General features: G+C 46.0%; 1 protein-coding gene across 1 annotated transcript in view; it reads right to left on the bottom strand.

Annotated features, from left to right (window-relative positions):
- Positions 1 to 9,964, bottom strand: part of DDOST (dolichyl-diphosphooligosaccharide--protein glycosyltransferase non-catalytic subunit) — a 69,464-nt gene extending 59,500 nt beyond the window's left edge. The window contains exons 1-2 of the mRNA XM_078642575.1: positions 9,683 to 9,964; positions 7,263 to 7,373 (exon numbers count right to left, since the gene is read on the bottom strand). Coding sequence (XP_078498701.1) covers positions 7,263 to 7,373; positions 9,683 to 9,818 — 247 coding nt within the window. The 5' untranslated portion in view covers positions 9,819 to 9,964. The remainder of the gene's footprint in view (positions 1 to 7,262; positions 7,374 to 9,682) is intronic.
- Positions 9,965 to 21,847: the final 11,883 nt, after the last annotated feature.

Below are 21,847 nucleotides of genomic sequence, written 5' to 3'. Positions count from 1 at the left end.
CCCGATCAAATTCCGGTGGAATTTTATAGAACCTTTTGGGATACCCTGGGGATCGATATGCTGGAGACCTTAAGACAAGCACAGAGGGGGGAAGCTGTTCCCCGATCTTGGGCCGGAGCAAACATCATAGTAATCCTGAAAAAAAAAAAATCACACTTGGAGCCGGGTTCATACAGGCCAATAACGCTTATGAATGCTGACGCAAAAATGTATTCTAAGACACTCTCACAAAGGCTAAGCAAGGTGATTGAGGGTTTGGTCTGTGCAACACAGCACCGCTTTATACCAGGGAAAGGGACTACACAACATACAAGACAGATGGTTACCATACTGGATGCAGCAGGTGCCACGGGGGACCCTGTCTCGGCCATTTTCTTGGATGCGGAGAAGGCCTTTGACAGGGTCTCCTGGGGCTATCTATGGAAGGTTTTAGAATGGTTTGGCATAGCGGTAGGTTTTATAAAGGCCATTCAGGCTCTGTATGTGGAACCTATGGCAAAAGTGAGGATAAACAGAGGGTATACCGCCGAAATACGAATAAGGCGCGGCACATGGCAGGGCTGTCCGGCTTCGCCACTTCTCTTCGCGCTATATTTGGACCCCCTTCTGCGCAAACTGGAAGGAAATACTAACATTTGCCCGGTAAAAGTACACAGCTATGAGTATAAAACACTCGCTTATGCAGACGACGTGGCGGTGGTCACCCCAGATCCAGAGTCGGCAATCATAGAAATAGAGCAGGAGGCCGCAGCTTTTGGTGGAGTGTCGGGCTACTCCCTAAATAAAGGAAAGACACAAATTGTACAGAATAATTTGGTCAACTTTCAGGATACAAGAGTGGCTCCAGAAGTTACGTATTTAGGTGTAAAAATTACAGCCGACCTAGACAGGCTAGTGGAAATAAATATGGGCCCCCTGCTGGCAAAAGTAAAAGAGAATATGGAAAGAATTAACAATCTGCATCTGACCCTGATGGGCCGGATCAATGTAATAAAGATGGTAACATTCCCGAAGTTTCTTTATCTGTTTAGGGCCATCCCGTTATTCTTTGATAACACATGGTTTATTAAACTTGAAGCGATTTTGAATAAGTTTATATGGGTTAAGGGGAAGACAAGGAGAGCCTATAGACATCTAATGGTATCTAGAGAAAAGGGCGGTTGGGGGGCACCAGACTTTAGGCTCTACTATTGGGCTGCTGTTATGCAGTACTGTCAGGGGTTGATAGGAGGGGGAGGTATAGATCACACAGCGGAGGGTAGTTCAGGATTCATCAATGTTTATACTACACTACTGGGCGAGGGGGCAGAGAACGGGTTTTTAAACACAATTGAATTCAGTTATTTTAAAAACACCCGGTTCAAGACATTAAAGGCGGCCGATAGGGTCTGGAAAGGGATTGGGAAAAAAATTGGCCTAGGAAGGTACAATAATTATACACGATTGTATACGAATTGCTCATTACCGAGGGATATTTTTAGGGATGTAACTATGAGGGACTGGCATAGCAAGGGGATAGTGAAAGTAGGTAATCTTCTGGATAGCCAGGGGAACATGTTACAGTTTGGGGAGCTACAAGCAAAATTTGGGCTAGAACATCGTAGCTTTTACAAGTACCTGCAAATTAGAAGTTTTTTAATGCAAAAACAGGGCGGCCCTGCAGGGCTGGGTCAATGTAAAGTTATGGAGTACATAGAAGGATCTAATATGTGTACCATAAGGCAGTTGTACGCAGAGTTGAAAGCTAGCAAAACTGACGAAAGGGGGAAATATGCTCTAAAGTGGTCAGAAAAACTGGGGTCAGAGCCAGAAAGCTTTCAGTTATCTTTGGATCTGGGAAGAACGGTGCTATGCTCAGCTACTTTACAATCACAGCATTTTAAGACTGTATACTCACTGTACCACACTCCGGCCAGAATCGCCCAATGGGGCGGTACAACTGGAATAACATGCCCCCGCTGTGACTCAACCGATGCAGACATTGAACATATGTTTGCACAATGTCCTCAATTGTACACCTTGAAAAAGGCTATTGAGGAGTTTTTGGATAATACGCTCAAGATTAAGATCACAGATGAACTAATTATTCTGGGGGTGGGGGATATGTCAGATGGATTGCCAGTAGAATTCATGTTTGCCTCCCTTGCGGTGTTTCGTATATGCATAGCAAGAACTTGGTTGGACAAGGCCCCCCCCCCCCCCGTTTCAAGCATGGATTGCAAGCCTACTTGCTATGTATAATCTAGAAAAGGCAATCTACGATAGGAAAGGTAAGAAAGCTAAGCTACTAGGTCAAAGGATATGGCCGCCTATCACAAACTGGAAAAGCCGCAGACTAGACATAGGACAGGCGGGGGAAGGTTGATTTTTGCTATAGAGTTAGGCACATAATGCGGGATTGGTCAATATGCAAGTTGTGTATATCTCTCATCTTTATGGATGCTTATTTCTCTTTTTCCGTTTTTCTTTTTCTGGAATGTTTAGAATATACTGTATGTTTATTTGGGGGACCTCTTGACGCCATGTATTAGAAGTATGCTGTAATTTGGTTATCTTGTACAATCAATTGTGGAACTGGTGTGTGCTGTAACACATACAGGAATTGTGCGGAAAAATTTCTAAAAAATATGTCTAATAAAAATATTTAAAAATAAAAAAAAAGGAAAGGACATGCATGTGTTGCAGAAAGGGAGCACCTCTGAACATGAGCATTTTTTAGTACATAGGTGATCCATCCTTTGGTAGCAAAACAAAAGAAAGCAAGCAATGGTAATGCCTTTAGCAGATGCAATACAAAACTTCAGGAGAGCTTTCACATTATTGATGGTGTCAGATGCCGAGTGTGCAATCTACTTGCTTCCATGGAGGTCAGAGAATGAAGGACGGCTAACAGGCTGCTTGCGCTAGTAAAAACAGGTTTTTTTTTTCTAGGAGAATATTACGGAAGATTACAACCATGACACACTAAAGTGATAGCTAGTACAAGCAGTCACAAATCGCCAGTTCTAGGACACCGACTGCCATTGGTACAAATGGATACAGTTCTCACCAGAATGGCCAAAACAATGTTCAGACCCAGCACTCTATAGTATGGAAAGTGATCAGGAAAAAGGAATACTCCAGAGTACCTACTTTGTAGAGCCCAACTATAAACGATACACCTTGCAGTTATCAAACTTAATTTAAGTCTCGGGAAAGTAATGAGTAAAGGTTCAAACCATCATTGAGAGGGAAATAGAGGGCCTTCTAGGTCCCAAAACCTACTTGAGGGCTACTTGTGTTTATAAGAGGCTCCTGCTGAGTACATCTGCCATGTTTAAGATTTTAGTTTTATCAAAGAACAGTCAGAAGGTTAAGTGTTCAGACCCTTCAAATGATCTGTGAGCAGAGATGTTCACTTCTCATCACTTTTTTCTTGAGAAAAGGTCCAGCTCCAGGAGGCCAAACGTCTCTCTTGCAGTAAAGGACAGGAGATCTCAGAACAAAAGGACTAACCTACAGAGGTGTCCCTTTGTGTGCGAGTGGAACACTTTATGGTGAGAAAGGTCACATAGGAACTTTACTAACTAGTCCAACATGAAATGATCCTTGAGGGAACTATCTCCTCTGCTCATCAAAGAGGTGTACTTGTGGTATGAGTCACTCATCATAAAGGAACGAGTTAGAAAGATTTAGAACCGACAAGGACCCAAAGATAAGATGCAGGTTTCACCTTCCATTGAACTGAACATTATGGAGAGCTATGAGTGCGCGGTTCTGCTGCTCCATTGTTCTATTCAGGTGCAATGACATTCAGCAACCAATCCTATAATGCCATGAGTGCCCGCTCTGTTCTTGAATTTTGAGATATATAAAGCACATAAAACCAAGAGGCATCGAAGCGCTGTAACCAGATAAGGCACCAGAAAGAAGGGCATAGCCCGGATAGGAAATATGCAGCCAAACAAACCAGGGAGTCACCCAGGCCGAAGAATTATAGAAATAGCCAGGTTTTCACTCACTTGCGGAAAGTGGCATAAGATTCCAGACTCCTAACCTTTTCAGGGAGAGAGTTCCACGACATGGCAACTCCCACTGTGTAGGCTTGTTCCCACCCACCTCGCTTTTTGTTACCTCTAAACTGTCCCCTTTCTGTGTCCTACCGATCTCAGGACTCTGCGGGGAGCATTCCCATTAAAGGCATCCTTAAGATAACATGAGCCCTGTTGGTGAAGAAGAGCCTTACGTACCAGGCAAGGTCTTTAAGTCACCCGCTTTCTTATTGGCAACTATGGAGAGTCCTCGAGCCCTCCCTCATCGAGATGCGTTTCGGCAGCCCCATGTTCAGCAGGGCAGGTGCATTTTGGATGACCTGAATTAGTGACTACTGATTAGCATTTAATTAGAGGGCATTACAGTAGTCATGACAAGATGTAATAAGTTCAATGACCACAGACACCCATTACTCCTCAGGAAGAAAGGGGAGAATCTCCTTCAAGGTCTTAATGCAAAAAAAAAAAAAAAAAAAGTTTCATTGACCTGGATGTTAAATTGAAAGGAATTATCAAGTTCACCCCAAAGTTTTAGCCACAGCAAGAGTATCACTGGTTTATGGCCACTAATGGTCATACTAGATTGAATTTTCTGCCCCAAAAACCATAAACCGGTTCTTTCTAATCCAAATATTGACTTCGGCCATACAAGACCTGAACCTGTCTGCAACCTCTTCCCAATCATCAGAGATAGAAAGAATGATTTAGGTGTTATCAGCATATGATGACATCTGGAAACCGAAGGAAAGCACCAGCTTTGTCAGGGGGGCGACAAAGGTTAAATAAGGAAGGACAGAGAAGAACCATGCGGAACTCTGCAGGGAAGCTGGAAAGGTTTGGTCTTAAAACCCCCGCAGGTGGCAGTTAGAGTCCTGTTCATTACAAATGACTTCAGCAGGTTTAAGGCAGCATCCCTCAGCCCAGTCTGCCGCAGCCTATGCACCAGCACCGAAAGTGATATGGTGTCAAAGGCTGCAGACAGATCGAGCATAACCAAAAGAGTTCTGTCTCCCTTGCTGACGAATCAAACCGGCAGCCGCCAGTAGCGCACATTCAGTGTTGTAGTACCTCCTAAACACCTTTTGGGAAGGGTCCAGAAGTTCGTGGTTGGTGAAAAATTGAGCCAGCTCCTGGTTGAATGTGCTTCTCCAGGATTTTAACTGGGGCCAGCAGCAGGGAAATCAGGCGGATATTTTTTTAAATCACTCAAATCCCCATTAGGTTTTTTCTCAAGGGGGATGACAATCACCTCCCTTCCGGTACTGGGGGAACACACCAGACTTCAGGATCTGGGCATAAACTTTCTCCAAGTACCTTGGGTGGACAGGGGTCGTCCAGAGGTCTCAAAGTGATTTACCCTAAAAGGATTTTGAAAGGGTGAAAACCTGACTAAATGACTAAGTAGGTGGACCATTGCCTTCCCCAGAAGAGGCGATGATCTTCAGCATAGAATGTCATAATATTTTCCCTAAAGAACTCTGCCACCTTATCACAAAAATCTTGAGAATTTTCCAGAGCCAGTTGTGTTGCGGGCAGGGGGTGTGACGTAAGGTTGCTAACCGTCTTGAATAGTTCCTTCGGAATATCAATAGCAGATCTTATCTTCAGCAAAAAAATGATTTAGCCTCAAAAATAGTACTTTTATATTTTCAAATTAAATGTTTTTCTTTTCCTTCCAAATTCAGTGCCATTTTCCATCTCCGTTCCTGCCTTCAACATGGTCTTTGGAGGTCTTTCTCAAATGTTTCTAAACAGGAGCCACCTCTTCTATGACTGACAGTACCCCATTAATAAAATTCTCAGCTAACAATCCCAAGCCACTTGAGTCTCTTACTTGAAATTCGGCTAGAGCTTTAGCCAGTACCTTTTCCAATATTTTACTCTACTTTCTGCACCAGATAGTTAACTCTCCGTACTCTTCTTCACCATCTCCCTATGCACTCTAAACAGCACCATGTGATGCTCTGACCAACTTGATGGAAGAAAATCTTCCACTGTCAGGGCATCTAAGTTGGTAAAGATCCCATCCAGCATGTGGCTGGCTCTATGGGTGATGGCAGACACCTGCTGGGAGAAGCCAAAGCTGTTTATAACATCCAGGAAAGCCCTGGTGTCATTATCGCCTCTCCTAAATGAAGAATGTAATTTCCTAAAAGTGTAAAATAACTACAGGAGATGAATGGTTCAAACACCTGGTCCCAGTTTAAAAAGAACTGCCTTCTAAGACAAGGAGGGCAATAAACTAGCAACCCAGGCAGAGTTGAATGTGGCTTTTTTTTTTATTTTTAAGAGATCCCACCTCACCTCCCTCAATAGCAAAGGTATTGACCTTCAGTAGAGCGAAGTTCAGCCGATCTCTAAAGGTGATGGCAGTTTCCCACCTCTCCGTGCCACATCATGTATGAAGCCAGATCACAGCAGTATCATATTGGCAGAAATGATCCGAAGCAGGCATTGCAGACTGTCTTGTAATAGGGAACGAGACAGCATAGATAAATAATCACACCCTCAGTACAGAAGCTCCTAAAATATCAACGAGCAATTTGGATAATGCCTCCGGAGCCCAACACCAGTAAACAGAAACCAGAGAGAGGTGAGATTCCATTTCACACTTAGAAATAATTGTCCATGCTATGTAGGGCAAGCTTGACAGCGAGTACTTTATTCAACCAACCTTTGCTCTCGGCATGTAGCTGAATGGCCATCTCCCTTATGTGCTAAAGAATCAACTATTTTAATTCCAATTATATTTTTGTTTGTAAGTGCTTCTAGTAGGGCACATAAGGATCATAAGAACAATGCTACTAAGGATAGGTCAGGCAGCTTAAGAGTCAACTGCTGGCCCTTCGACTTACTATCGTTTTTGGTGCAATCAGAGGGATAAAGTAAACTTTATTTGACTAATTGTAAGGCGATGTCATTAGGTTGGTTACTTGAGGCTCAACAGTAATTTACCCTCTAAAATCATGTAAGCTATCTCCAACACACCCAAACAACCATTTAAATATTTACATTCATTCGTATTGATACAAAACGTTATACATAGCAAACAATCTAAAACAGCCTTACCCTGTTTGTGTGCAACTTGTGCTTGCACTGGTTAATGGCAGCGCTAGCAATAGTATGCACCCACACCTGTAAATGCACCCACACCTGTAAATGCACCCAGATTACTTATAGACTTCAGATTAAATGTTAGTGGGTGAAACAATAATACTTTCAACGACATACCTTCCACGGAGGGTGAGAAAACGATGAGGTTGTCGTATAGGAATTCACCATATTTAATTAGCGTCAGGCCGGGGTCATCAGCTGTTCTGAAGGACAGGTCGAATCCCCGATCTACAAAGAATGAAAGACAATGAACCCATAACCAGTGTGTAGTGTGAGGCTCATACCCAGGGGTTTATCATTCTTATTAGGTGCCTTGTTATCTAAATAAATAGGCCACTAAGATGTTATGTTTAACTTGCTAACTGCTGCTTTACAAAATGGTTACCGAACTATCAACCCCATGCGCAAATACACCCATGATTTACCATGCTACATTGCGCCTCCACGTGCAATCTATGGCTGCATTGTGGCCGGCATCAAATCGAAATTTGATTCAAAGAACATTAATACCATTTGCAAGACAAATTAAGCAAGAAGGGAAATCTTCGCTTCCAGAGTAAACTCCTACAAGATTCCATGGAGCAGTGTCTCCCTGGATAATAAGAATTCGAGAAACCTAAAATAAACTATTGCATTCTCAAGGGCGCTCTCAATAACCAAACTCAACAGTTACCGAATCACACTCGCAAAAGACATCTTTCATGAACAAACAGCTAGATTGCTTCCTACAATATCATATTAGTGGGAAATAAATATTCCTTTGCGTGACATCAAAAAAAAGTGTAGCACTGACTCTTAGAACGTCTCACCACCCACAATTGGGCCCTTGCCATTTTTTCCACACAAAAGATTAAACAGCCTGATAAGAATCCAGTCAGACAAAGCCTTCCTAAGGAAGAAACGCCAAGCCAGATTTAGCTTCGACTAAGAAGACCCTTTCACAGAAGACGTTCTGTGCCTCCACTCTCAGAAGCCAAAGGACTTTAGAGACAGACTCGCTGAAACACACCATCCACGTACAAGAGACAATCCAAGCACATCTAATGTCCCATGGCCAGTTGTCAAGTGAGTGATACAACTTACTCACTGACCAAAGAAGTGTTTAAGACTTTTATCAGTGTAGGCCAGTCCACAACTAATTTGTGTGCACAATTACTAGTCCCTCCACTGGATACTATCCCATTTCCACAGCTTATGAAGCAGGCTAAGTCCACGATTCCTACCATAAAGTGGAAATCAAGATAGGGTGTTGGGCTGAGGGGGGTGGTTGTAGATCAGGCATCATCGGTAGCTCTATTCCCCAATTTTTGATACTATGCACTTTGTGCAGATTGGCCTAACCCACCTTTCATTCTTATACAGCCTAGAAGTTGAACTCTCACTAGTTTGTCTGGTTCACTACAACGCTTGGTTGCCAAAAAAGGATTACCAGGTACTGCAACATGGTGCATCTTGGAAACCTTCTCTATTGTTTCCCCAGCCATACCTGCAAACTGTATGCAAACACTTCAACCCAAATCAATTACAAACTATAGTGGCGAAATATTCAGAGTGCTGGCACCTCCACTTTTGATTATCTTCCGACTGATCTAACCAACTTGCACTCTTTCAAAAAAGGTCTCTGTGCTAACCTCTTTAAGTGAGATTTCTAGTCACCACAACTTCAGGACCACACTCGATTCAACAGGTCGGATCTAGAAATCCACGTCCAAGCTGTTAAACATTACTATTCTAGAACAGACGCTGCAGAGATCGACAATCAACACCTGCATGTTCTGTATTCGGCCTGAGTTTAGCAAAATCGAGGATCACTGTCAGATACACAAGCCCCAGAAGTAGCAAGAACTTGTTTCGGCACTTTACTATGGTAATTAAATGCAACAATACATGGCGCCGGTGGCAAATCCCGATTCTACTAGGCAAACAGAATACCTACGTAACAGGCTTCACAGATTTAGCGGACCTTTTTTCGATGATTATATTAGTGAAACTCCATCAGTTGAGAAGCATGTTCAGTCAGCTAAAAAAGACGGGACCAAGAGTTCAGTTTGGCGCAGGCACAGCCCTGTCTTACACAATGCACCAAGAGACTCCCCAGTGCAGACTTTGCTTGAGATTTGATAGCGACAGACTTGATTTTCGAGGGAAACTCACAGCACTGTGGCAAGTTTGAGACAAGACTATGCAATCAACGCTTGCTCTTTAGTAAACCAATCGACCAATATTACATGGCACGCATATCCACCCAGGGGTGTAGCTTTCATTTGTGCGACGGGTGCAGAAGTACCCGGGCCTATCGAACCTCCATTATTGCTGTATTTCACAGCTCAAACAGCGTCCAGAAAGCACATTTCCTTGTTACCACGTGGGCCCAAGACAGACACACACACATGCTACGTTAATGTGACCGACCTTGAAGAAAAAGTGGGTTTAAAAACAGGCTTCTGCTACCATGTTCAAGGACCCACATTATACGCGAACCTGTGCTATTAGTGTTCCGATAACCCCTCCCAGCTCTGCAGCCCCACTCCCCTCACCCTGCAGGCTCCTGAAGAAGAGTGAGTGCGAGTCTCGCAGGCTCCCGCTCTCCAGCAGCACCAGGGTCCTGCCTCCAGCCAATGCTCCGTTGAGCGAGCACAGCAGCAGCACCCACAACCGGCCAAGCAGCTCCATTTCCAGCAGGGCAGGGGCTCGTCACCGCTCCGGGAACAGGAAGAAGGAGCAGAAAAAGCGAGGACCAATCATTGCCTACAGACAGGCGGAAGTGGGTTCTGACCAATGATCAGTAACCACCCCTGTCAGTAGGAAACAAACCCTGCTACCCAATCAACGTAACGAACACGTCAGACGTCAGCAGGAGACCGTGCTGCTGTCAGATGACACGTTGAAAGCGGCGAGTTGGAGCAAATTCGTCTTCCAATCACCACTCGCTGGAGCAGTGCATTTCGGTAAAGAAAAATAATACCAAATCAGCGCTCGGCACGCTCGAAGAAAACGTATGACAAGCAGCAGCCAATCACTTCTTCAACGTAACTGGGATTGGTGGGACCAATCATTGCTGTAGTTCTCAACCGCGAATTTAAGACAAGTACAGGTTGTAACAAGCATTTACAATGCAATAGGTCTCGCACTGACATTATTTTGAGCTATTGACATTGTAAACGACATTGTTTTTTGGTTTTGTTTTTCTTTTGTAAAACATAAATAAAATGCCATGTGATTTAATATGGCAAATGCTAAAGTTGAAATGCGAAACCTATTGCATTTACACTAGTGTACTCACTGTGCTTTGTCGGCCATAACCCCAGAGTATCTGCCCTGGTGTCTTTCTTCCCTGTTTTGCCTTTTGCTTTGGACACGTGAGCAACAGTAAAGCCGTCCTTCTGAATGTGTTCGCTGCATTTGTACATCCCGCAAAAAGTCCATATAGTTAGTGCCACTAATTCTGGATAAAACGAGATTGCACTCAAGGGACGACTAGTTGGTTGACGTTTGAAGGCGCTCTGACATTAAGACCCTACAAATCATTGTTATCCATTGGTTTAAGGACTCTTCTAATCCTGGGGGCTAACCATGTCTGCTGCCACTAGACCGTACAGAAAACTTTGAGTCCAAGGAGAGAACAGGCTCTTTGGAGACAAGAGGCGACCGAATATGGCAGGGAAAGCGGTACAAAAGGGGGTGGTAATGGACGGAGCATCTGAACCAATCGAACACTCACACCCAGTCAAAAGATCTGGGTTTAATCCATCACCGTTCTTTAGCCCACTCTGCCACCCCAGATCAGACATGGCTATATGCAAATCAGTCTGACCCTGTGCCTCATGGGAACAGTCCAGCCCGAACTGCCAAGCCATGCCTTCCCTGGACCGGAAACAAGCTTCCGAGGACCGGTTTCTGGCATTACAGCCGTCTTCAGCCCGGCTTGCTTGAATCCAGTGGCAAAGTTAAAATAAATTAAGGGAATTAGAGTAGGAATAAGTGCTATACAGTGCATTTATTCATTTTCGTATTCGAACATGTTCTTCTTTGACTTTGTTATTAGTTCATATTTGGGCGTGGAGGGTGACTGAAATCTCAATCTTGCCTGGTTGTGCGCAAGCGCGTCGGACACTGTCAAACTTCAAGCTGTGACATTGAAAGTCTGCCAATTATAGTTTAACTAGAAGACGCACCTAGGAACAGCACCTCTTGACCCGGAGAGGGGAAGGAGAAAAAGACAAAATTTGCATACAATTTATTGATCCTAATGTGAAATGCGGGTAAGAAATAAAGCTTGGGAAAGTAATTAAGGGGAGGGAACATAGAACAATAAGCCAAAGAAAATGACATTACATTAGTAAGGTGCGATGGCCTCTCCCCATCCCATTGTCCAATCAAAAGTAGAGGATTCATGAATATTGAAACTATGGAGGGGTGGTACATACACTGAGAATAGTACAACTAAGGTAGGCTCAGTGAATTGGTTTGTCAGACCTATCACCGACCCATCATTGCAGCAGAAGACTGCGGATGCCACGGAGATCAGAGACGCTGCTCGAACACTCTGACAGAGAGAAAGAAGAGTCGGAGAGATCGTTGAGGGAGAAGAATCTGTCCATCCAGAAGGGGGAAGAATCGAGGAGAGTAGCACCAGAGAGGGGTGTAACTCTGGCATTGCACTTAGAGGAGGTTACCTTGCCAGTCCTGAAACTGTTCTAATATGTTAGCTCCTGACTACTCAGTAGTCCCTTTTCCAGCTCCTTACCCAGGGGTTGGTCCACACCATTCTAGGTAAATATAAATCTGTTTGTTATGTCCTTTTCCACCCTTCCCAGGTAACAACGTCATGAGATTTTACTAAGTCTTTATGTTTTTACTTAGATCATTATTTCTCCTTGGAAAGGTGGTGTCTTGACATGTGTTGGTATTTGACTCACAAAATTATTGCATAGATAAAGTTTTTTAACTCTTCCCGAGTCTGTGGCCATTCAAAGAAATAAAGATAAATGTCATTGATGCCTAATATGCTAAGAACATGATCTATCGACCAGAGGAAATTGAGAACTAAGGTGATAAGGTTCTGGTAAGAAATAGTATACAGGTATAATTCATTATAAGGTAAATATAAGTCCTGATCACCAGCGGTGATTATCAGCTTATTGTATGCGTGTTTATGGGCCCAGGTGAGTATGGTGTTTTAGAATAACCCAAGCTGGTAATCTCGCTGCATCAATAGAATATGGTATTTATTTAATTTACGTTTTCCACTGAACACCATTGGCATGAATAAGGGATCTAAATCTTTGTTAACCACTTGGCTGCTAAGGCCCCTCTTGCCCCTCAATGTAATTTCCATTGAAATCAATGGAAACTCCATGACGAGTTACCCTTGTCATTAGCACTGAAGGGGTTAATGCACTGCAACAAAGTTATAGCAGTGAAAGTCATCAAAAGAACTGAAGAAGATGGTCGCCAGAGCAGAAATATTAGTGAAGCAGTGTAACGGCAGATGACTGAGACCACAACAACTGGACCTGAATGCAATAGGTCTCGCATTTACAATAGTTTAAGCTATTGTCATTTAAATAACAATGCCTTTTATTTATGTTTTAAAATCCAAAATATAAATAAAAGGCATTGTCATTTACAATGCCCAAAGCTCAAACTTGCATAAATGCGAGACCTATTGCATTGGAAAGGCTTGTTTTGGAGTTGTGCCCTGGCAAAACCATAAGCTAGTCACAACTCAAGACACTTCCAAAGCAAAGCCAGTCGCAATGCAATCCACTTACCAAGCCCGTGGCAGCACCTGCGTTAAGAGCACGTGATAAATGTGGAGGAGGAAACAAAATGTACCTGTGGCTCTAAGAGCCCATTAATGATCCGATATGAAAAATATTTGGAATGTAAATCATTCAACAAACCTCAGATATGAAAAGTTCACCTCAGCCATTGCACTCATGGGAGTGCCAGCCGCGAGCCACTTCCAATGCCCGGAGGGAGTAAGCATCAGCGAGTACCAGATACACGGTCACGCGTCTCCTGCTGCACCCTTTGGGCCCTGGGTCTCTGGGAGCTCGCTCCTCTTTTCAGGGGATGCCCTGCTCGGGCAATTACCGGCTCCTGTCTCAGACCTTCCCCAAGGTACTTGAGTGACATACGCACTCTGCACGTGACCTCAGTGATGAGCTTCCTCCGCCTCACAATGACGCCTCCCCCACTGCTTTATATATGGCTCCAGAACATGCACTCGGTAACTGAGGGTGGTTAATATGAATTAAATGTAGGTGATTAAGTGGAAATATAAAAACAGAACACTAAAGTTGTGAAATACAATGTATAAAATGCACACTACCAATTCGAAAATAGCCAGGTTTCAAAATCAAAACAAGATTATAGTTCGGGACTCCTAATGTGTAAATCATGCTCTGACGTTTGGCCTATCACTTGCGCCTAACCTCACACCCAATCATGGACCACGCTATGGAACGGCCATCTTAGAAAAGTTGGATTTTAGAGGAGCCAATTGCTTCCAGAGTACTGTGTTTTCTGTAAAGCAAAAGTACAACTTTCAAAAAATAACATGAATCCGTGAATCGGAGCAGAGTCAGATTTCAATGCACACTCAGTTAGTCAGTCAGTTACCAAGGTAAGATCGTACCAAGAATTTCCCTACCTCCAAGGAATACACAACTACACGTTTTGTTGGTGTGACTTTGTGTTATTACACCGTTTGCAGATGACAGTATAAAACAGGCGTTTGCATGCATTTGATATGCCCAATAGCTGACAAATACCTTTCTATCTTTTGGTCGCTCTATTCTTTCCCTTAACTTATTGGAGCCTGTCGCTTTATCACTGCGTCGTTTCACGCTAGTCCTTCTTCTATGTCAGTTATACACGCTGTTCCTGAATATAACTCACCCGGTTGAGGAAGGAGCTACGGGAGCTCAATTTTAGTGCGCAAAACAGCGCTCCACCGCCGCTCGGTGGTGACATGACTGCGAGCACCAGCAACGGGGCCGTTCTTCTTCCGAGAACGCGCACGTCAATGTCACCAGCCGCAGCGGCATACACAGACGCATGCGTGGTGGCGACTCGCGGATATTCGTGACTCGTGTATGTGCACTGAGCATGCGCTAAATTTGTCCGGGTCAGATCGCGAAATATTAATATTTTAATGCCTGTGTGAGCGCGACGATGGCAGTCTGTCTAGAGTTCAAACCTAATGGATTAGTGGTCTTTCGAAAGACCCGCCAACTTTGAATAACAAGTCTTTTTTAGCATACACAATACCAGCAGCGGAGCAGACTCTCACGCGCCCCTCTGCTGCCTCTTGTCTCCTAGAAGGCGGGACTTCCGGCTTCGGAAGCCCGCGCACGCGCCCAGGAGAGAAGCCACGCCTACGGAGAGAAGCAGTGCTGATGACGCGGGGCTCCCATGCCCTAGAGAGAGCCCCGCGGTGGCGGCTGAAGACCGGAGTGGCGGTAAGTGGGCGGGGGGGGCGCTTGGTGCACTTGTGTGTGTGTGTGTGTGGCGTGTGTGTATGCGACAGCGGGGGTGAGTTCTCTATGTGTGGGTGCGTGCGTGCATGGGCGCTCGTGTGTGTGTGTCTCTGTGTATGCGCATGCGTGTAGGGTGTTGGAGCTTCCCGGGAGACAGCAGCTGAGCACGTTCGCGCGCGCGTGGCCTGCGCCGATCGCCTTTGCGCGCGGCCCGGTGCTGTCTCCTGGGAAGCACAGTCAGTAACAAAAGATCTCCTGGCGGACACAGCGCTGACGCGCTGTTACCCCACGAGACCTAAAAACAGAACAAGCATTGCCATTGCAAAGCCAATAGGTTTCGCCTTCGTCTACTCGTGAAATATTGCCTATGCAAGATCTGTTGGCTTTGTCAATGCTCCTTTACAGAGCTGCCAAGGTTTCAGATTGCTATGTGTGACTTTTTATATTTTCAATGTAATTATGAGTGACATTTCAACAACTATGAGTGACACTTTTCTCGCCGAGCAAAATCAAGCAGTAATGACGAGGGAAATTCATAAACATAAGAAATGACATCCATTTGAGCAACAAGAAACTCTAAGAAAATCTTAAAACTGCTCCAAATCACAGAAATGAAAGGGCACCCTTGTAAACTGATCGTAGTTTTTTAAAGGAATATGCAGTGCATCATTTTAAAAAAAAAATTTTTTTTTATAACTTTATTTTTTGTTGTAGGGAGTACACGAATATCATCAGCCCTAAAAACGGTATTATCATTCAATCTCCAAGGCTATATACAGGTTAAACCTTGTCACACGGCCCTTCAGCCCACATCCCGGAGGCCGGGCGGCGTAGCTTTAATCATTCCCAGTAGCAGTTTGCATATTCATCCATTCAGGCTTTTCATGTCTTGGCAGATCCCTGCATTTTATACTTTTATCCCCTCCCCCCCCAACTGTATTCTGTAGAACCAAAAAAACAGTCCCCAACTTGGAGCTTGCCACATCGTATCCTTCCAAGCATCTTAATGTGTAGTCATTGAGCACCATATCCAGAGTCTCGCCCTCCACCCCCCCTCCCAACAGTACTCCTTAGCACAGCACATTGCACATCCCTTCGGCTGCCCCTTGGCATTTCTTAACTCCCCTCTCTATGTCCTTACGGGGTCATGTTTGGTCTCAGTCCAACCTTTTACCCACATTATTCCTCTTATTGCCTCTCACTGTCCCGCTTCAAGCCCATGATATTGTCTCCATTTGGCCCACACCCTTCTGAACTTCTTGGGGCAGCCTCTCGCCTTATATGTCACCCTCTCTGCTACCATTTAAAGATCCAAACCCCTTCTCCATTCCTCTATCTCTGGTGTTTCTGTGGCTCCCCAGTACTTCGCTATGTCCCGCTTAGCCACCACTAGTGCCAATACTAGGAATATGAGTTGCGGGCGTGGCAGGTCCACCTCGTTTGTCATGCCCAGTAATGCTAACTTTGGGTCTCGTACCAGCTCTATGCCTAAAACCTCTCCCAATTCCGTGAAGATGTGTGCCCAGTATACTCGTATTTTGTCACAGGACCATATGGTGTGATAGAAGTCCCCTCGTTGTTGCCGACATCTGAGGCACGTGGGGTCGGTTATTTTCCCGGTCTTGAGGAGGCGTACTCTATCGAAGTAGGTCCTATGGAGCACATTCAGTTGAATGAGCCGTAGCCGTGACTTGATCGCAACCTCCCGGGGGTGCATCAGGACCATCTCCCAATCCAAGTCTTCCATCTCCCCCACCTCCGCCTCCCATATCCCTCTCAGTTTCAGTAGGTCACCCAACATGTGGTTCGTTAGTGTCTTATATGTGAGGGAGACCGCCTGATGAACCATCTGTTCCTGGAGAAGTCTACCTTCTAGTGGAGCGTATTCCGGTATGTCTGCTAGTGTAACATTTTGGGCCCTCCACGCATGAGCGAACTGAGTGTGTTTAAACAGTTGTGAACGATGTAATCCAAATTCCGTCTGTAGCATGTGAAATGATTTCAAGTCACCCCTACATATCACATCCCCAATATGTGAAATACCTATGTCGTCCCACCGTTGGAACCCCTTTAGTTTCTTTATTTCCGTCAGCCATTGGCAATGCCAAAGCGGCGTCTGACGTGTCAGTCTTCCCTCCCAGCCCATGCGTTTCGTGGCTCGTGTCCACGCCCTCAGAGTGATTGTTGTAGCAGGTAGGAGCGACCTCCGCACCTTTTCCCCGTATAGGTAGTAAAGTATATTATGAGGTGACAGCTTATGCCTCTCCAGCGCATAAGTCGGGTGGCCAGCTGGGGTGTGTATCCAGTCATTGATGGGTGTCAAGTGTTCCGCCCAGTAATACGCCTCTAGGTTGGGCAGTGAGATCCCCCCACTATACTGGTGTCGTTGGAGTGTTTGGAGGGCAATTCGTGGTTGCTTCCCCAGCCACAGGAACGAACGGAGGTCTGCATGTATTTTGGAGATTGTGGTGGCTGGGAGTGGGTAGTACTCATTCTGGAGTGCATAAAGGAACTTGGGGAGAGTAATCATCTTATACATGGCCGCCCTGCCTAGTAGGGTGAGCGGCAGTTGCCTCCACCTGGTCATGTCCTCCAGTGCGTCCGTCATTACTCGTTCTACGTTATTGCGGAATGAAAGTGCCCTATCTAGAGTAATATATATGCCTAGGTTATGCAGTGCATCATTGGTACAGTCAAGTGCTATCAACGGACATTTAACCTCTCCTCTGTGCGAAATCACTGTGGTAGCGTTAATTTTATAATAAATACTTCTGTGTCTAGTAAAGTCACAACACTACACTGGTGCACCTAGGTGGGAGGGGGAAATAATAATGCAGGTGCCGATGTGCTTGAGAACAGTGTCTATGTCTGTTATACTCACTGGCTCAGCCAGTGCTTAAGTTAATCTGCCCCTAGTCACGACGTTGGTGAGGAGCTCTGAATGCAAAACTGGTCACGGTGGCACAGCTCTGCCAATGTGAGAAGCGCCTGCCCTAAACACCGCCAGCTCAGCCTCTCCCGGACTCAGTGCAGAGTTCTAGAATTGCCAGGCATGTCGATAGAAACACTTAGTGAGGGCCGGGGCAGGGGTACAGGCTGATGGAGGAAATAAGAATCGGAAATAAAGTACCCAATACTACACTAACTGCTCAAAACTGTAACAACAATCTATACATGGCAGCTGCGAAGAAGTGTTTACAAAGATATAATTGCTAATTACAGTTTAGTTAATAACTTACCTGCTCTCTCAGGCACGTAATCATTATTTATGATTGTCACTGGGCAACTAAGCCCGGCTGCGGTCCGGTAGGCTTGGTCCCATTTGCATGACATATTACCGCCACCGATGTGCCATCAGTCATGCTGCAACCAGTGAGAGCAGCAGCTTGCTGCGCCCACTCTCACTGCGACTGCCCCCCCGGCGCTGCCTCAGTGACCCTGACTCGTGAGACAGCCTCTCTGGCCCTGTCTTTGGCTGACTGGTGCAGGTAGGATCGCCGCACCTTGCCTAACGACTCCCTCCGCAGCAAACTCCGACCAGGGCATGATGGTGTGGTTCAGCAACTCCAATGGCTGCCCCGTCTGTGCGGGGGTCTTAAATGAGCCGCTGGTCGAGTCCGTTGCCTGTTTCATAAATAACCATTGCACAACTTTGTCATGCTGAGAGCAGCGCTGCCATTGCATGCAGCCTGCCACAAGTTTAATTGAACTGTAGCCGCCCACACTTCTTAGTTTGCACCCCGGCGATCATCACCACCGATGTTGATGGCGGCCATAAAAGACTCAACTCAACTGAGTGACTACTCAAGTCACTCGATGCTGGCCACCTCCAGCCAGTCCAACGCGGGTTTTATTGGGCAGACAGTGGCGAACCACTACCAGGACTCCCCCGCTGTTTCTCTGACCTTACCTCACTTCCTCTTGGCTCCTCCAGGATGTGACGAGGCACATGGTCCCAATCTCGGGGCCCCCCACGGTGCCACACTCCACACAGCTGCCAGCAGCAACCACTACTGACGCCAGGCCCCGGCCGCCCCCGGGTCCGATAAGAGTGTGAGCCAGTGGCGTCTGAAAGCCGCGCCGCGGCAGGGGAGGCCATTTGTGACATTGTAGCACTCAGTCAGTCAGTTCATTAACTATTTACTTACTGAGCCAGAGCGCTGCTGGAAACGCACGTCTGTGTGAAGCAGCAGAGCCAGGGCACAGAATATGCTATAGGCGCCCAGTTTCAGAATGGCATGATTAAAAATGCGTAAGTAAGTGGAATGTGAAAGTCGATAGAAAGAATGGAGCTGTCCAGAGGCTGGAGGTTCGCTAGGACTACGCTATCTTCACCTTAGGTAAGTAATAGGAGGCCCACGGGACGCGTGTGCAGAGTGTGAACTCACACGCGAGATGCGTAACAACGTCTATGGACAGTACAGTTCAAGTTAAAGGTGAGTACGGACAATCCTGACTAGGTAGGACTAAAACGACTGTGGAACTGGACACTAGGACAGTTAAACTACCCTTGAGCACCGAAATGCTCTCGTTACCTCACCCACGGGCTGCGGGTGCATTGTTGTCAAAGTGTGTCGGGTTCTCGCGTTGAAGTCTATGGAGCCTGGGAGAAAAGATGCTGCAGGCGACCAGGAGGAAAATGTCCGGTGCGACCCAAGGGTGGATCGGTGAAGAAGAGGACCTGAAAGCAGAGGGGACAATGTTCAAAGTCACTAGCCAGTGACCGGTGTGGAACCAGGAAGGAACCAGATGTCGTCGTCGCGATCAGGTGAAGAGTGGACGCTTGTCTCTGCAGCCACGTGGACCAGGAGGTGTCTTCGACGACCAGGATGGAGGCATGAGCTGTCCCACGCAGGCTCTCGCTGTCGGCGGTTTTGGATCCGGAATCGGCGTCAACAGGCCTTGGCAAAGGCAACCCACGCGGTGAGTGGAAACGGCGTCTGGAGTGGACCAGGAGGGTCCCGGGTGCTCCTCTTTCGGAAGGGAGCAAGGGCCAGTCTGGAGCAACCAGACTAGTAGTGGAAGTTTCAAAGTTCGTTGTCTAGGAGGCCACTAGCCAGCCGGCAAGTGACCAGACAACGCGTCAAGCAGCAAACAAGCAGAAGGGCCCCACGCAGATCTCGTGGATGCTGGAGGGCTGGTCTTCGGTGCAGGAGCTGCTCGGGGTTGGGGCTTCTCAGTCCCCAAAGCACTTGGTCGAGTTTACCTCGGGAGTCGTGCTGAAAGCGAAGTGCAGGTTCTTTCAAGATGGCCGGTCCCATGTGTCTCGTCGCACCCACGGATCTCAGCTGTGCTGCAGATGTAGGTAGAGGTCGGAGAGGTCTGGGAATCCGGGTCTCGTTGGGCTCTGAAGTCTGGATCCTCGAGGGAAGACGACAAAGTGAAGCCGCTGGACGCTTGATGGTGCCTGCTTGCGCAGGGTGGACACTCCTTGCCCACAAGGGAGATTCTTCAGTCTTCTGTGGAGTAGAACGTCGAAGTCCAGAGTTTCTTCTTGTGAAAGTTGTTCAGGATAATCTAATCTGGAATGGGACCAGCTCCTACCTTTATTCTCCTAAAGGGGGCTGCACTACTGACTAGGTCCCTCCCCTGGGTGGGACCAGGAAGGGGGGTGGCTACACCCCCTATCCTTTGTCCGGTTTCCCGCCAGAGCTGGGGCAGGGATGCCCCAGCAACTGGTTTGAACCGGTGTATGCACAGAACACCTTGTGTGCCCCGGGCATGTCTCATTCCTTTCAGGCCTGTACTACCCAATACACAAAATCCTGTCTGGGGTGGTGCTAGCACCTCCCAAGGCAGGAAACCCTTTGTCCAAACCTCCCTCGCTGGAAGGACTCCCAGCAGCAGGAGGTCAGACTTGTGTCTGTGGTGGTGGCATCCATTTTGTGATGCCAAGGCTCGAGTTAACTTTAACCGGGGTTCACAGTTACATACATGTCGTGTCCCTCTAGGAGGGTGGAATGATACCCCCGTTGCCAGAATTGGCGAGGGGGTAGTATTCCAATTTGTATGACACCTTACTCGACATGTTTTGAAAATGTTATACCAAAGTTGGCATTTAACCGCGAGGATTATAATGCACTTAAGAGAATATGGTATAGTGTTATCATGGAACAGCTATTAGGACTTGGTTCCGCAAGCTGCAAACGGGCTCAACTCATGCCAGAGCACCATCTCACATAATTTCAAGCACTCTGCCTTCAGGATCGATAAAGCCTGCCATAGGAGTGACTGATAGGAATATATGTGTCCATTTTAAGGTTAGATATAGGTATACTATATCTACAGCAAAGGGTGATTACCCCACCTTGCCCCAGCTGTCGTGCAGCCAGTTGTGTCTGTTTAGATGGCCAGCCTGGGGTGGCATAATACATGCTTCAGCCCCTGGTAGGCCCTGGGTACACCTATGCCCTGGATACCTAAGGTATGCTGTACAGGGACTGATAAGGTGGCCCAGTACCAATTGGTAAATAGAGAGAGAACAGCTAGGCTGTGGGTCTGATTAGCAGGCCCACAGCCAGGGAAAGTCGTAAACCAGTGAAGCAAAAAGCAAAAATCTGGGGTGACCATAGGATTGCAGACCCCACTCTCCTACAGTGTGCCTACTGCTGCATCAGACTAGGGCAAGGCATTCTGCTTTTATTATGGCGCCATGTTGGAGAAAATAAAATAACTGTCGGAGGCAGGGCATTCATTTGTGCAAAACCTCCATCGATGGGTCATTTACCACATTGTCAAGGTGGATATTTGTGAAGGGTAGAAGTGATAACCACTTTTAAAATAGTATTCAATTCAGTTTCTGATGTCCCTGAAAATATTATCCCTTAATAAATATAAGGTACAATGTAAAAGAATTCTGAGTAAAAATGAATACAATAGACTATTCAGCGAAGTGTTTCTTAATGTCATGGGACTGGAACAGTGTTTTCGCTGTACATTTAAAAGTAAGATTTAAACTTACAAATGAAAAAATACAATTTAATGTTTATTACATTAACACAAATCTTGACTGCAGAAAGGGCCTGATGTCGCTTGGCAAAGCTGCTTGCATACTGAAAAACTGTGAAGTGCACAATTGTTTCAACCTTATATAAACTTATTTTGACTTGTACTTATTTTATTTGTCTATTTACTTACTATTGTGTGACCTCCTCTGATATGTCTGTAAAACGTATGTTTTGTCCCAAATCTTCGTCTTGAATTTTGACCTTCTGT

This window comes from Lissotriton helveticus, chromosome 5_1 (assembly GCF_964261635.1).
Source record: "Lissotriton helveticus chromosome 5_1, aLisHel1.1, whole genome shotgun sequence".
NCBI classification, from domain to species: domain Eukaryota; kingdom Metazoa; phylum Chordata; class Amphibia; order Caudata; family Salamandridae; genus Lissotriton; species Lissotriton helveticus.
The sequence above is the reverse complement of the archived record's forward strand: the minus strand, read 5'-3'. Positions and strand labels throughout refer to the sequence as shown.